The sequence below is a fragment of the Cheilinus undulatus genome, linkage group 16, assembly GCF_018320785.1.
Source record: "Cheilinus undulatus linkage group 16, ASM1832078v1, whole genome shotgun sequence".
Classification (NCBI taxonomy): domain Eukaryota; kingdom Metazoa; phylum Chordata; class Actinopteri; order Labriformes; family Labridae; genus Cheilinus; species Cheilinus undulatus.
In genome coordinates, this window is record NC_054880.1 from 45,888,438 (window position 1) to 45,901,134 (window position 12,697).

The window sequence follows — 12,697 nt, forward strand, 5'->3', positions numbered from 1 at the left end:
ATGTTACAATGTTCACATGTCTATCCAAAGTTATGGACCTGACTGGGATTTGAACCATAAATCTCCAAGACCAGAGTCAGCAGGGTAACCCACTGAGCTATCAGCATCTCAGCTGGCATCTGAGAGGAAGACCAGGAGAGGAGGGCGGAACTTTCCTCCAAGTGTGGAGGGCCAACCAAACCTGGGGGCGGGGCTCACTCCCCACATGAAATCATGAGGGGAAATCTGAGAACGCTTGTTCAGCACACATTTTCTGAAAGGTGGAGAAAGAGAGAGTGGGAAGAGAATGGTTTTTTTTGGTATCTGAGGGGATTGTGGACAGGCCAGGGGCACATATTTCTAATAGAAAAGCCTGAAAAAGTGATTTTTGCATAATATGTCCGGTCAACATCACTCTGTGGGAAAGACTGTATGGCTGCTCATATCATTAGAAACAAACAAAAAATTAAGAAGCGAAATGTTAAACAGGATACATGATTTCATTGTTTAATTTTCAAATAGCTGATGGCAGAATGAGAATATTTACAAGAGAAAATATGATCTGTACAAAGAAATATACATGCAGATAGAAAACATAAAAACAAACATGAAACAAATGAAATTAGAAACAAACATGACAAAAAAGACAATGATAAAAACCCTAAACTGAGGTATACAGTCCGAGTGTCCTTGTTTTTCATGGCCTCATATCTCTAATAAATACAGATATCAGAGGAGCTGCTCCTCTGAATGTACTGGATAAAAGAGTTTTTCTCTAACCGTAACTTAAATCTACAGAGAAGAGAACTAGTCAGGCTGGAACCCATTGGTTAGTCTCTGTTTCAGGGTAGTTTTATTTTCTTTTTACGCAAAAGGAATTCATTGATAAATATTTTGGCAACAAGTATCTGTACATAACATTAAAACACCATTTACTAAATGATGTCCAAACCCTCAAACTCATTTAATCTAATGGAACTGTCTTCCTTTTTTTATAAAGAAGTGTCTCCCACCTTCCTCCAGTTTTGAGTTTAACTAGTGTAAACAATCATGTCACATGGTCATAGATCGCCTAACTCAACCACGATCACAATTCAACAGTTCATTAAGTACTAGAAAGCTAGCGCCACTTTGGTGTACCAATTCTACAAAGGCATACAGTACAAAAAGTGTTAATTTGATCAAAGGATTGTAGGTGTGACCTCTGACCTGGCCGGGCCTGGAGGTCGCCTGGAACACTCAAAGAGCAAATAAACACAAACTACCAGCAGTGCTTGCAGTACCAAGTACATGCTTTTCTCTAGATTTATTACAGATACAACAGATGTCTTCATAAATAGTTGCATAAAATGTTAAAGCCGCAACATTGCACATGATAATCAAACGTAACATACAATGAGTGCATTTTACAGTCGTTTGTCTTCCGCTCTCCGAAATTCACTCCCGTATATTTGGCAGTCACTGCTGCCACAGAAGTTGGGACAGTCTGGTCTCCTGCCATCCAGAAGCAGGAGTCCCATGTGAATATCAGAGGACAGAAGGCAGAAGTCTATTTACAAGGTAAGGCTTAAACATCTCATATCTGCGCAACACAAGTTTGTTCTAGAAAAAGCAAACAATGGATGTCTTGTCTCTTCTCAGAGTGGACAGTGCAGCATTGTTACTCGCAACATGGTCATCATGGTATCTTAGATAAGGTACATTATAGAAGCGCTGCCATCAAAAAGCTCTGATCCATGTAGAAATGTCTCCATAAAGTTACTGCTTCCTGCTTATGTGTCTACACAGTCCAAAGTAGCACAGCAACTTTTAAATGATGAGCATTTTCTACAGTTATTTTTTTCCTTGGAAACATAGAGACAGACTTTTCCTTTTACATTGTTTCTATAAGAAAGGGCTGCTTCTCAAAAGTCTTTGAGTTACAGTTTCTGTGTAAAAGAGCAAAAAGAAAACATAATCTAGCAACAAGTGGGAGGGCAGTGAGCTCTCAGCACGCTCACCAAGCATCGTTGGCATCACTTTGTCCTGAAAGCTCTGTGCCTGTGCAGTGGTGTCAAGGCTCAATCGATCAGCTCTTAATGATCAGCTTTAACTCTTGAAAGGAAAATAAATTACTTCATTATGTTTTTATATATATTTTTGTTCACTTAACTACAAAATCTCTTATGAGTTGAAACCAGCAAGCAGCAGTAGACAAGGGCATCCAATAATTTACGTGATTGGTGAGAACTCTGTTCTCTAGGGCTCTGATTGGCTTAGGACCTGAACAGGTCTCAATTTAATCTGGGGAGAGGACTACTGAAGGGAAATCAGCATTCTGTGAAGGAGGATAGAATCAGCATTCAGTCTTTTTATCTTAACCATTAACTAACTCCTTTCTAGAGGAACCTGCAGTCCCTACAGCCTCAGCTCTGACAACAAACTGTGAAGGATGTCCCACTTTTCCTCTTTCAGATGGGCAGTAGGAGTTGAATTTGTGCATCCTTTCCTTAAGCTTGGGACTGAAGGCGACTTTGGATGAAGCTCCTGACTCCTCCCATGGCCCGGGCATCAGTCTGATGTTTCCTCCTGTCTATGAAGGAGATGAGGCGGGAGGTATCCAGGCAGCCCTCTGCTCTGGCCCTGCCGTCAGCCGTACCGGCCTGCAGCCACGGCTCCTGGAGGCAGAGCCCAGCCGGGGACCTCTTGCCCGGGTCGGTCCTCAGGAGCAGACAGATGAAGTCTCGAGCTGCCTGGCTAACGCCCTGGAAGTAATCCCTGGGGAAGCTGAAGTCTAACTGGCAGATGTTCAGGCAGGTCTCCTCCGCGCTCTCATCGAGGAAGGGGGAGGCACCGCTCAGCAGCACGTAGGTCACCACGCCCAGACTCCACATGTCAGAGGTCACCGACACGGGCTCTCCAAGGACCAACTCTGGAGATGCAAACTCAGGGCTGCCCAGCAAAGGGTGAACGTGGTGGGCGCTGTTGAGCAGGACAGCATCACCAAAGTCTGCGAGCTTGACCCTCGGCTGGCCGTTATAACTAGACACGAGCAAGTTCTCAGGCTGGAAGAGAAGGAATGAAGGATTAGTGTTGTCGCTGTTATTACAGCTATGCATATTTGTTCTTCACACGCAGCAACTCTAACTCTGTGGATAACTTCACTATGGCAGAGAGGCGCAGCAGGCAGCAGCTGCATGCTAGAGACCGCAGGATTGTTTCAAGAGAGAGAGATGGAGAGAACTACATATTTTGTCTCATTGTTTTTCAACAAGTTATAAAGATATTATCAGAGCTGAAGAATTTAACTTCGCACAGCTCCACTATGACCTCGTTCTAATGGATCCCAGTCCAGTCCACATTTCTGACCAGTTTCAAGCAAAGTTAGGCTTTATCTATGAGAGGTTTATTTGGTTTGGGAAATAAAGCTTCTTCTCTCAATTGAGCCACAAACTGGATCTCACAGGATAACAAACACCTTTCATCCTCCGTGTGTAAAGGAGAGTCTGACAAATACGTGGACAAGTGTGTGCCAGGGTTAATAACACGGCTGATTTAACCTCTCTTATTATAAAATTATAATGCTAAATTTTATAATAAGAAACTATGATCTTGATCGCTGACGTTTGAATGGAACATCGTTCATTAATCCTATGGCGAATTCACCTCCAGCTCTCATCAGAGGGTTAAAATTGCTCTCGTCATGGTTAAAAAAAACTTTTAACTGAGCATTTCATCCTGCTCTAGACACAGGTTGTCCTGTGACAGGAGAGCTTGTTTGGTGAAGCAGCCATCCAGAATTACGCTGAGAGATGGCACAGTTCATGGCGCATAAAGGAGTGCCACAGGGATTCAGATATGGACACGCAGAGGAATGACTGTAGGGGCTCATACGAGTTAAAAAGTCGGGTTTGCATTCAGCAGAAGTGCTTGGAACTCTGATCAGGCTCAAGATTATGTGCTGGAGCGATAACTCTCTGCTATGGACCGCTTTCTCTCTCTTCTCTGTGCTCTGTATAGTTAACGTAGCTGCTGATCCCAGGTCAGGTGAAATAACTCCAATGTCAGATCAGATATCGTATAAATCTGTTGCTATTTTACAGCCTAAATAACAACACTTATGTATCATGAGTCATCAACACGTATAAAATCATCAATGGTGTGATGACGTCAGTGTGTGATGTATCCGTGCCCAGGCCTGGATGTGTTGAGCAGTGTGAGAGTGGGCCAAAGGGGGGACAGGGGAGGGGGTGAAATGGGCTTCAGCATGGTTAGAATACAGCACGGTACGGATGGCCAAGTGTGAGTGCACCCTTAGCCTGGACTGAGCCTCAGATATTGAACACTTCTGGCTCATTCTCTATTCAGGGTTCAGTGGATTTATTTTATGTTTTGAATATCTAAGACAAGCTAAACACAACTTTAAAGTTGATTTGTTTTTTATTCTAATTATACTGCACTGAGTGGATTTGCTAATTATTTTGTGACTAGGTTATCAAACTCACACTCAGGTATCACACCATTTAGAGAAGAGTTGTGAGATTTACACCGCGTTCCAAATTGTTATGCTAATGATATTTTCTTCTGATTTTCTCTGACATCACCTTCACTATTCTTGCATCCATTGAACTTGTGAGTTTTTGGAGAGTTTCTGCTTGAATTTCTTTGCAGGATGTCAGAATATCCTCCCAGAGCTGCTGTTTTGATGTGAACTGCCTCCCACCCTCATAGATCTTTAGCTTGAGGATGCTCCAAAGGTTCTCAACAGGGTTAAAGGTCAGGGGAGGATGGGGGCCACACCATGAGTTTCTCTCCTTTTATGCAAACATGACCCTGCCCAATCCTTGCTGACATCACAGCCTTGTTGGGACACAGTGGCCATCCACCAACCATCCACTACTCCTCCATCTGGACCATCCAGGGTTGCACGGCACTCATCAGTCAACAAGACTGTTTGAAAATGAGTCTTCATGTATTTCTGGGCCCACTGCAACCGTTTCTGCTTGTGGGCATTGGTTGGGGGGGGCTGAATAGTAGGTTTATACACGACTGCAAGCCTCTGGAGGATCCTACACCTTGAGGTTGGTGGGACTCCAGAGGCACCAGCAGCTCCAAATACCTGTTTGCTGCTTTGTAATGGCATTTTAGCAGCTGCTCTCTTAATCTGATGAATTTGTCTGTCAGAAACCTTCCTCATTATGTCTTTATCTGCACGAACCTGTCTGTGCTCTGAATCAACCTCAAATTTCTTCACAGTACGATGATCACGCTTCATTTTTTGTGAAATATCTAATGTTTTCATTTCTTGTCCAAGGCATTACACTATTTGAGTCTTTTCAGCAAAAAGAGCCTTTTTCTTTCCTATATTGCTGAAACCTGTGGCCTGCTTAATAATGTGGAACAGGGCATTTTGAGGTTTTATATTTAAAAAAAAAACTGTTATCATTATGAAGTTTGTTCACAAACATTTGAATTATGCTCTAACAGCTGATGACTTGAAAAATATTCTGTCATTTGCATAAATATTCAGGAAAATCAGAGAAAAATATCAGTTGCATAATAATTTGGAACGCGGTGTAGTTTGAGAAATAAGAATTATTGCAGTTATCTTGTATATTTAATTTATTGATTGAGCTCTATAATATAGGCAAATTTAAGTATTGGTAGTTACTCAGTATTTTTAAAAGTCTGTTTGGGGTTGCAGGCCAAAAACGCTGAGAAGAACGACCCTAACATTAGGCACAGTAATAAACACAGCACCAAAGTGAAAGTACTCACTTTTACATCCAAATGTACTATCCTTCTGTTGTGCAGGTAATGTAAAGCCTCTAAAACATCCCGAAGGTAGCACGCCACTTTCTCCTCTGTCAGATTCCCCCAGCTCACGATGTAGTCCAGCAGACGCCCTTGGTGAGCCCTGAAACACAAACATCACAGGCTGTCAGCTTTATATATCTCTTTATATCCTGACACATTCATACTGATAGTATGATGCTATGATATTATGTCTCTCTGTAAATCCACGGTGCACTTCAGTGGCAGCTCAACATCTACATACAGACAACACAATGCTGGCTCTGCTGATCCTGTTTATGCCTCTGTTACATCCATGTAGAGTCTGATCTCAGAACTCACATCTCCATGACGAGGGCATAGCTGACGGGGGTCTCATACGTTTCTATCAGACAGATTATATGGGGATGTTGGAGTCTCATGTGCACATTGAGTTCCTGAGTCACCCTGTCCCTCCTCATCAGCTTCTTGTTCACATGTTTGACGGCCAGCGTTCGTTTGGTGCCTCGCAGGTCGCAACACTTCACAACAGAAAAACGACCCCTGGAGAAAGAAAGGGGAAGGTCATTCGGAGGTCACATGCATGGTGGATAAACACAGATTTCTTTCTTTCCAGACTTTTATTTTTCTGCTTTTACTATGTTTTAGCCATTTAATGAGTGAAATACATTTAAAATTGACTAGACTAAACGTCAAATAATAACTGTCGGGTCAGATCCACCAATGAACAAAGCTGCTTTCTGCACATTTTGAAGCTGTGCAAATGGAAAAAAAGATTGCATCTTATCCACAGATCATGCACAAAGGGGAAATCCACACTAAATGCACACAGAGTTTACAAAAGTGCACAGCCAGGCAAACAGCACCCTCTGCCAATGCAGGCATGAAAATTAGTAAATATTATACAAATTGTCACAAAATTCCTCTTCTTATGTCGAGAAGTGCCACAGACAGTAAAAGCTATGCAGTTTAACACCAAAAAAAACCCAGGTATTATAACAGTACTGCTGATACACATGGTAAAAAATTCTGGACATTCACATTAATAACCTGATAAAATATCGATTTAGGCAGCAGGAAGTTTAACACCGTACAGAATGACTTCTCTCAGCTGTAACTGATTTCCAAACATATTAGTTTGTCTGATGATAATGTGTTTTATGTAATATTATAAGGTCAACACAGGCACAAGTGTGTGTTCACTATGCTTTCCTTAATTCCCAGTCTGAGTCGCTCTTATTAATCTTATTTCATAATCCAACACGTGTTGCCCTGCACTTCTCTGTATGAAAGAGTTCTCGCTCTGAAATTTATATTTTTCAGTTTTTCTGTCTTATTCTGCCTCTGTAACGTCGCTCATCTACGTGCACAGCCATGCACTGAATGCTCTGCTTGGAAACCTCGTGGTCGTGTCAGCACCAACATATGATCAAAGAAAGGTTTTTTGTGAATCCGGTGCAAAAACGGAGCTACTAGCAGGCGCACATGTCGAGCAAATCCTTGTGCTGTTAGTGCAGCGTAATAATTCTAAGTGCATCTGCCCCTCAGTTTTTCATTTCATAACCAAACAGCAACATTGGTGCATTCTTAGGTTTGTTGGGGTGTGAGTTAAGTCCCTTACCTGCCCAGTTCATTCACCTCAGCGTAGTCAGACTCAAAGTTGTCCTTCCAGCTCACTCTGATCCCGTCACTGGACACGGCTGTAAAAAAGGACACAGTTAAGGTCTAAACCAAGCACCTGCATCGCCTTGTGTCCTGAGGCTGTGAATGTTATTTGCTCACTTACCCAACACTCTGAGGCTAGCTGATGACGCTACGCTGCCCAGCTCGTTTGTGGCAACACAAGTGTAAACACCATCATCCTCAGAGGCTACACCGATAATCCGCAGAGTTGCTTCACCCGTATCACTGAAATAAAGAGACGCACGCTCATTTTATACGCTGATCTTTAAAACTGACTGCCTTCTTTATAGATTTGTCTTTATGGGTAGAATTCCACTGGTGGCAGAATGCTAGCTAGCAGATGGTCAGCTCACAAAATAAAATGACGAACCACCTGAATGACATCTCCAAATACTTCGATTGTTTGGCAGCAGAAGAGAAGCTGAAATCTAACCCTTAGCTATGGGGGTGTCACTGTCAGCTCCATGGTTCTACCATCTTACTTATGTAACATTTTCATATTCTGTATGGAACCAAGGCGTTTAGATCCAAGGAAAATCTCAACGCAAACAACCATTTCATTATATTTAATTTTTAAAATGAACCTGTATGTCTGCTTTTACTTCAGAGGGTGTCATAGATGATGTTAGAAATGAAAATCTGAATTTTTTACTCTTCTTATATTGATATTTGACACCAAAACAAGATATTTTTTTCTCTTATACAGAGTTCTGCTCTGTTCTCTGTGTTTCTCTTCACTTGCTTCCACCTCTGTGTACATGCAACGGCTGCGATGTTATTGTAATGTGTACTCCAAATGGGTGTTGGCAAAACACAGCCAAGAGTCTAATGACGAATGTGACAGATGAAATACCAAAAAGCCAATCTAAAACATCTAAAACGCAGCTTGACAGCACAATAAAAAATACACCCAACACAAAAGTCAACTGTGGTCAAATGTGACCATGTCTGTTTACCTGTAGGCGATACTGAAGTGCCCGTTGTTGGTGAGGTTGCTCTGGTTGGGTCCCTTCCATGTGACAGCTGCCCGTGGTCGACCACAGACCTTACACCTGAGCGTGACACTCTCTCCGCTGTCACATGTCACATCACTCAGAGGTACAAGGAACTCTGGGGGAACTGAATAAGGGAGGAAAAAGAGTTTTAATCCTGTAAATGATCAGCGGAAATAAAAACCAGCTGTTTTTAAATTGTTCTTAATGTTCCCAATAACAGAAACTCACAAATCAACACTCACCATCGTAGATGTAGTTCGGGTTTAGAAGCTGAAAAAAAGGAAAGAAGTTAAGCTCAAAGATGATGCCGTGGTGCAGAAGCTCTTTCAGTAGAGGATTATTTTCTGAAAGTTCAGCCTTTTCCGTTAAAACTCACCTTTACAGAAACTTTATTAGCTAGGCCATCTCTGGACTTCCTGTAACCATTTTCCAGTTTGCTCTCTTTTTTTGCCTCCTTCTCCTTTTTCTCAGATTTTTTACGGATTCGCAGGGATGTGTGCCAGGATGACGATTTTCTACTAGGACGAAAAAATGTGCAAAATCAAATCAAAGTGGATTTTGACAAAAACAACTTGCTAACAGCAAGCTACCAAATCAGACTGACAACAAATGATGTTTTTATGCAGTTAAAATAACAGTTCAGGGGGAAAGCCCTTTCCAACACTGATCTGGATAAAGCTTAGATATACACTATTTTGCCAAAAGTATTTGCTCATTGACTGGCATATGAACTTCAGTGACATCTCATTCTTAATCCATAGGGTTTAATATGACATCGGTCCACCCTTTGCAGCTATAACAGCTTCAACTCTTCTGGGAAGGCTTTCCAAAAGGTTTAGGAGTGTGTTTATGGGAATTTTTTACCATTCTTCCAAAAGCACATTTGTGAGGTTATACACTGATGTTGGACCAGAAGGCCTGGCTCTCAGTCTCCACTCTAATTCATCCCAAAGGTGTTCAGTGGGGTTGAGGTCAGGACTCTGTGCAGGCCAGTCAAGTTGATCCACACCAAACTCTCTCATCCATGTCTTTATGGACCTTGCTTTGTGCACTGGTGCACAGTCATGTTGGAACAGGAAGGGGCCATCCCCAAACTGTTCCCACAAAGTTGGGAGCATGGAATTGTCCAGAATCTCTTGGTATGCTGAAGCATTCAGAGTTCCTTTGACTGGAACTAAGGGGCCAAGCCCAGCTCCTGAAAAACAAGCCCACACCATAATCCCCCCTCCACCAAACTTTACACTTGGCACAGTGCAGTCAGACAAGTACCATTCTCCTGGCAACCACCAAACCCAGACTGGTCCATCAGATTGCCAGATGGAGAAGCGTGATTGGTCACTCCAGAGAAGGCGTCTCCACTGCTCTAGAGTCCAGTGGCGGTGTGCTTTACACCACTGCATCCGACGCTTTGCATTGCACTTGGTGATGTATGGCTTGGATGCAGCGGTTACCATGGAAACCCATTCCATGAAGCTCTCTGCCACTGTTCTTGAGCTAATCTGAAGGCCACATGAAGTTTGGAGGTCTGTAGCCATTGACTCTGCAGAAAGTTGGCCACCTCTGCGCACTATGACCTCAGCATCCTTTGACCCCGCTCCGTCATTTTACGTGGCCTACCACTTGGTGGCTGAGTTGCTGTGGTTCCCCATGGCTTCCACTTTGTTATAATACCACTGACAGTTGACTGTGGAATATTTAGGAGCCAGGAAATTTCACCACTGGACTTGTTGCACAGGTGGCATCCTATCACAGTACCACGCTGGAATTCACTGAGCTCCTGAGAGCGAGCCATTCTTTCACTAATGTTTGTAGAAACAGTCTGCATGCCTAGGTGATGATTTTATACACCTGTGGAAGTGATTGGAATGCCTGATTTATATTATTTGAATGTGTGAGTGAATACTTTTGGCAATATAGTGTAGGGGACACTCAATGGTGTAATCAATCAGCAGTATCGATCAACATGATGATTTAATGATCAACGTTTTTATATAAACAATACATAGTCACATCTATTGAGCCTTTATCCTGTTTGGATAATTCATGTTTCATGTCTGCTGCCATCAAAGTATCAGGTAGAGAACAGCAAGCAGGACACATGTAGCAAAGACACGCTATTGTTCTAAGGTTCAGCAGTTCATCATGAGAAATGGCACTTTATAAGAAATACGATTTGTATTTTCATAACAAGAAGTAAACTGTTTTGTTACTTGTGAGGCAGAGATCAGTAGTTAAACTTTCAGATCATATTTAGCTGTTAAAACACAGCGATTTTAGTACCATAGTTAAAACATTATATCTTACATTATTTAACAGTTCTTACTTGATGGTTCCCTCAGGACAATCGGGAACGACGGCTGAGGTGTGTCCAAGCACAAAGCCGGGGATCCAGCCCTCGGCGGCGGGGCCCTGCTCGGTAGCTGCCCTGAACACCAGGAACATGTTTTGCTGGTTGCTGGCCAAGATCTGGACCACCTCCCCCTGAATTACGCTGATTTCATCCTCCTTCACGGCCATGTAGTCCTGGGTCACCAACATGGTGGATACGCTACTGCTGCTGCTACTTTCACTCTGTGGACAAATAATAGATATGTAAAAATCATAAGTACCCATTAGCATTAGCACTGTTTCTTTTAAATCAATATAAAATCTTAACATGCACATATGTTTCGTTATTCTTTAACTTACTACTATGACCAAACATTGAATATAATTTACTAAAGATAGAGAATGTCGAGGCAAAGACTTTGATTAACATCTTCCTGATTAAGTCAAGAATAAAGTACAAGAAAGACAAAAAACTGCATTTTTATGTCCTTCTTGGGAAAAAAGAACAGAGTGAAGAGAGACAGGAAAAAAGATCGAGAATCTCTTTTCACTCATCTTTGCTCTGCAGCTCAAGTCAAAGACAAGAAACGTTAGACTGAATGAGAGGATCTCTAACAAGTACGTTTGTAGGTAAACCACAAACGTGAGAGGTTAGTTGCAGGAACGCACATTTCAGTAACACACCATGAAGACAGCAGGAAGTGAAGGACGGCCAAAAGGAAGTCAAGGGTTAGTATAAGCTTTGTCAGAATCAGAAATGTAGAGGCAGCCTTGAAAGAGTTGATTTAGGTCCACTAATCAGCTTTTGAGTCTGAAAACATGTTGAAAGGGAATTTATTTGCTAGAGATTGTCTTCAGGAATGAGCTAAAGCCAGAGATGATGTTGGAGAGCAGTGAAGGTTGTCAGAGATGTGTAGTAGGGGACAGATTAGTAGAGCTGGCTGCAGCAGGACAGAGGACAGCAGGCAGACGGGACGGACCAGGCCTCCCTCTGCCTTGGTGTTAGTTGGTGCTACACTGGGCAGCAGGTAGAAGTCTTACCCCGTTACTCTGGGTGGACTGGATGGACTGCTCACTGGCCGATGAGCACGTACTCATGCGGTCGGCTTCCTTGCTGTGCGTGGAGTGTCTGTGGGATTGGCTCCCAGATCCAGAGCCAGTCTGGATCTGGTTTGAGTTCTGACGGACCGGAGACTCTCCTGCCTCCCCCGGGAAAGTGAATGAGCCAGGCCGGCTGGCCGGAGAGCCCGGCATGGAGCTCCAGAATCCAGATCCAGACTTGTGGCCTGGACTGGGAGGGGGAGGAGGAAGGCCGTCTTTGCCAAAGGCAGGCATGGCCACGGGGGCTGCCATGGGGGACACGGCTCCAGGCCGTGGTTTGGAAGTGGGTGTGGAGGGCAGGGGCCCTACAGTGGCACGGGGAATTGGGACTACAGTGCTGGCAGGGGTTGGGGCCTGTGCTTGGTCCTCTGGGATCTGGAAAGGGCGCTTGCCCTTTGGGCTACCCCCTGGAGGCAGTAGGGAAGGGGTAACAGGACGAGGGGATGAACCTGGATCACAAGTGAGCAAAACTCAAAACTCAATCACTCATTCAATTTGGCTTTTCAAAACACTTATCATCAAAAAAGACAAACAGACGTGTCATACCTGACATCTTGCTGGGGCCATCGGCCTCGGCCCCTGGGTGGTGGCGTAGGGGTTGGGGCAGACGGGAGGGCTGGGGAATCCTGGAGGGACGACGGGACCCACCCTGGGGTGCTGAAGGTACAGTATTACCATGGGAGTTTCCACCACCAACTCCAAGAGGAGCACCAGAGCCACTGCTGCCTCCAGCTGGAGCTCCATGACTGGGCACACAGGACCCCCCGCTGGCCCCCACGTGGTTCCTCTGGTATTCTATTGGTGAGGTTAGAGCTGTGATAAGGTACACAAGAGACGAG

The 12,697-nt window shown here is 43.7% G+C and overlaps 1 protein-coding gene across 6 annotated transcripts in view; it reads right to left on the reverse strand.

Annotated features, from left to right (window-relative positions):
• Nucleotides 1-505: 505 nt before the first annotated feature.
• Nucleotides 506-12,697, reverse strand: part of LOC121524180 (triple functional domain protein) — a 137,824-nt gene continuing 125,632 nt past the window's right edge. For 3 of the 6 annotated variants that reach the window (XM_041809453.1, XM_041809450.1, XM_041809454.1), the window contains 11 exons: nt 12,405-12,671; nt 11,799-12,307; nt 10,753-11,000; nt 8,806-8,947; nt 8,672-8,699; nt 8,391-8,553; nt 7,538-7,659; nt 7,373-7,451; nt 6,094-6,294; nt 5,737-5,875; nt 506-3,023 (listed from right to left, as the gene is read on the reverse strand). In XM_041809453.1, the coding sequence (XP_041665387.1) occupies nt 2,469-3,023; nt 5,737-5,875; nt 6,094-6,294; nt 7,373-7,451; nt 7,538-7,659; nt 8,391-8,553; nt 8,672-8,699; nt 8,806-8,947; nt 10,753-11,000; nt 11,799-12,307; nt 12,405-12,671 (2,453 nt within the window). In that variant the 3' untranslated portion in view covers nt 506-2,468. The remainder of the gene's footprint in view (nt 3,024-5,736; nt 5,876-6,093; nt 6,295-7,372; nt 7,452-7,537; nt 7,660-8,390; nt 8,554-8,671; nt 8,700-8,805; nt 8,948-10,752; nt 11,001-11,798; nt 12,308-12,404; nt 12,672-12,697) is intronic. The other 3 variants (XM_041809455.1, XM_041809451.1, XM_041809452.1) reach the window with 2 other exon arrangements.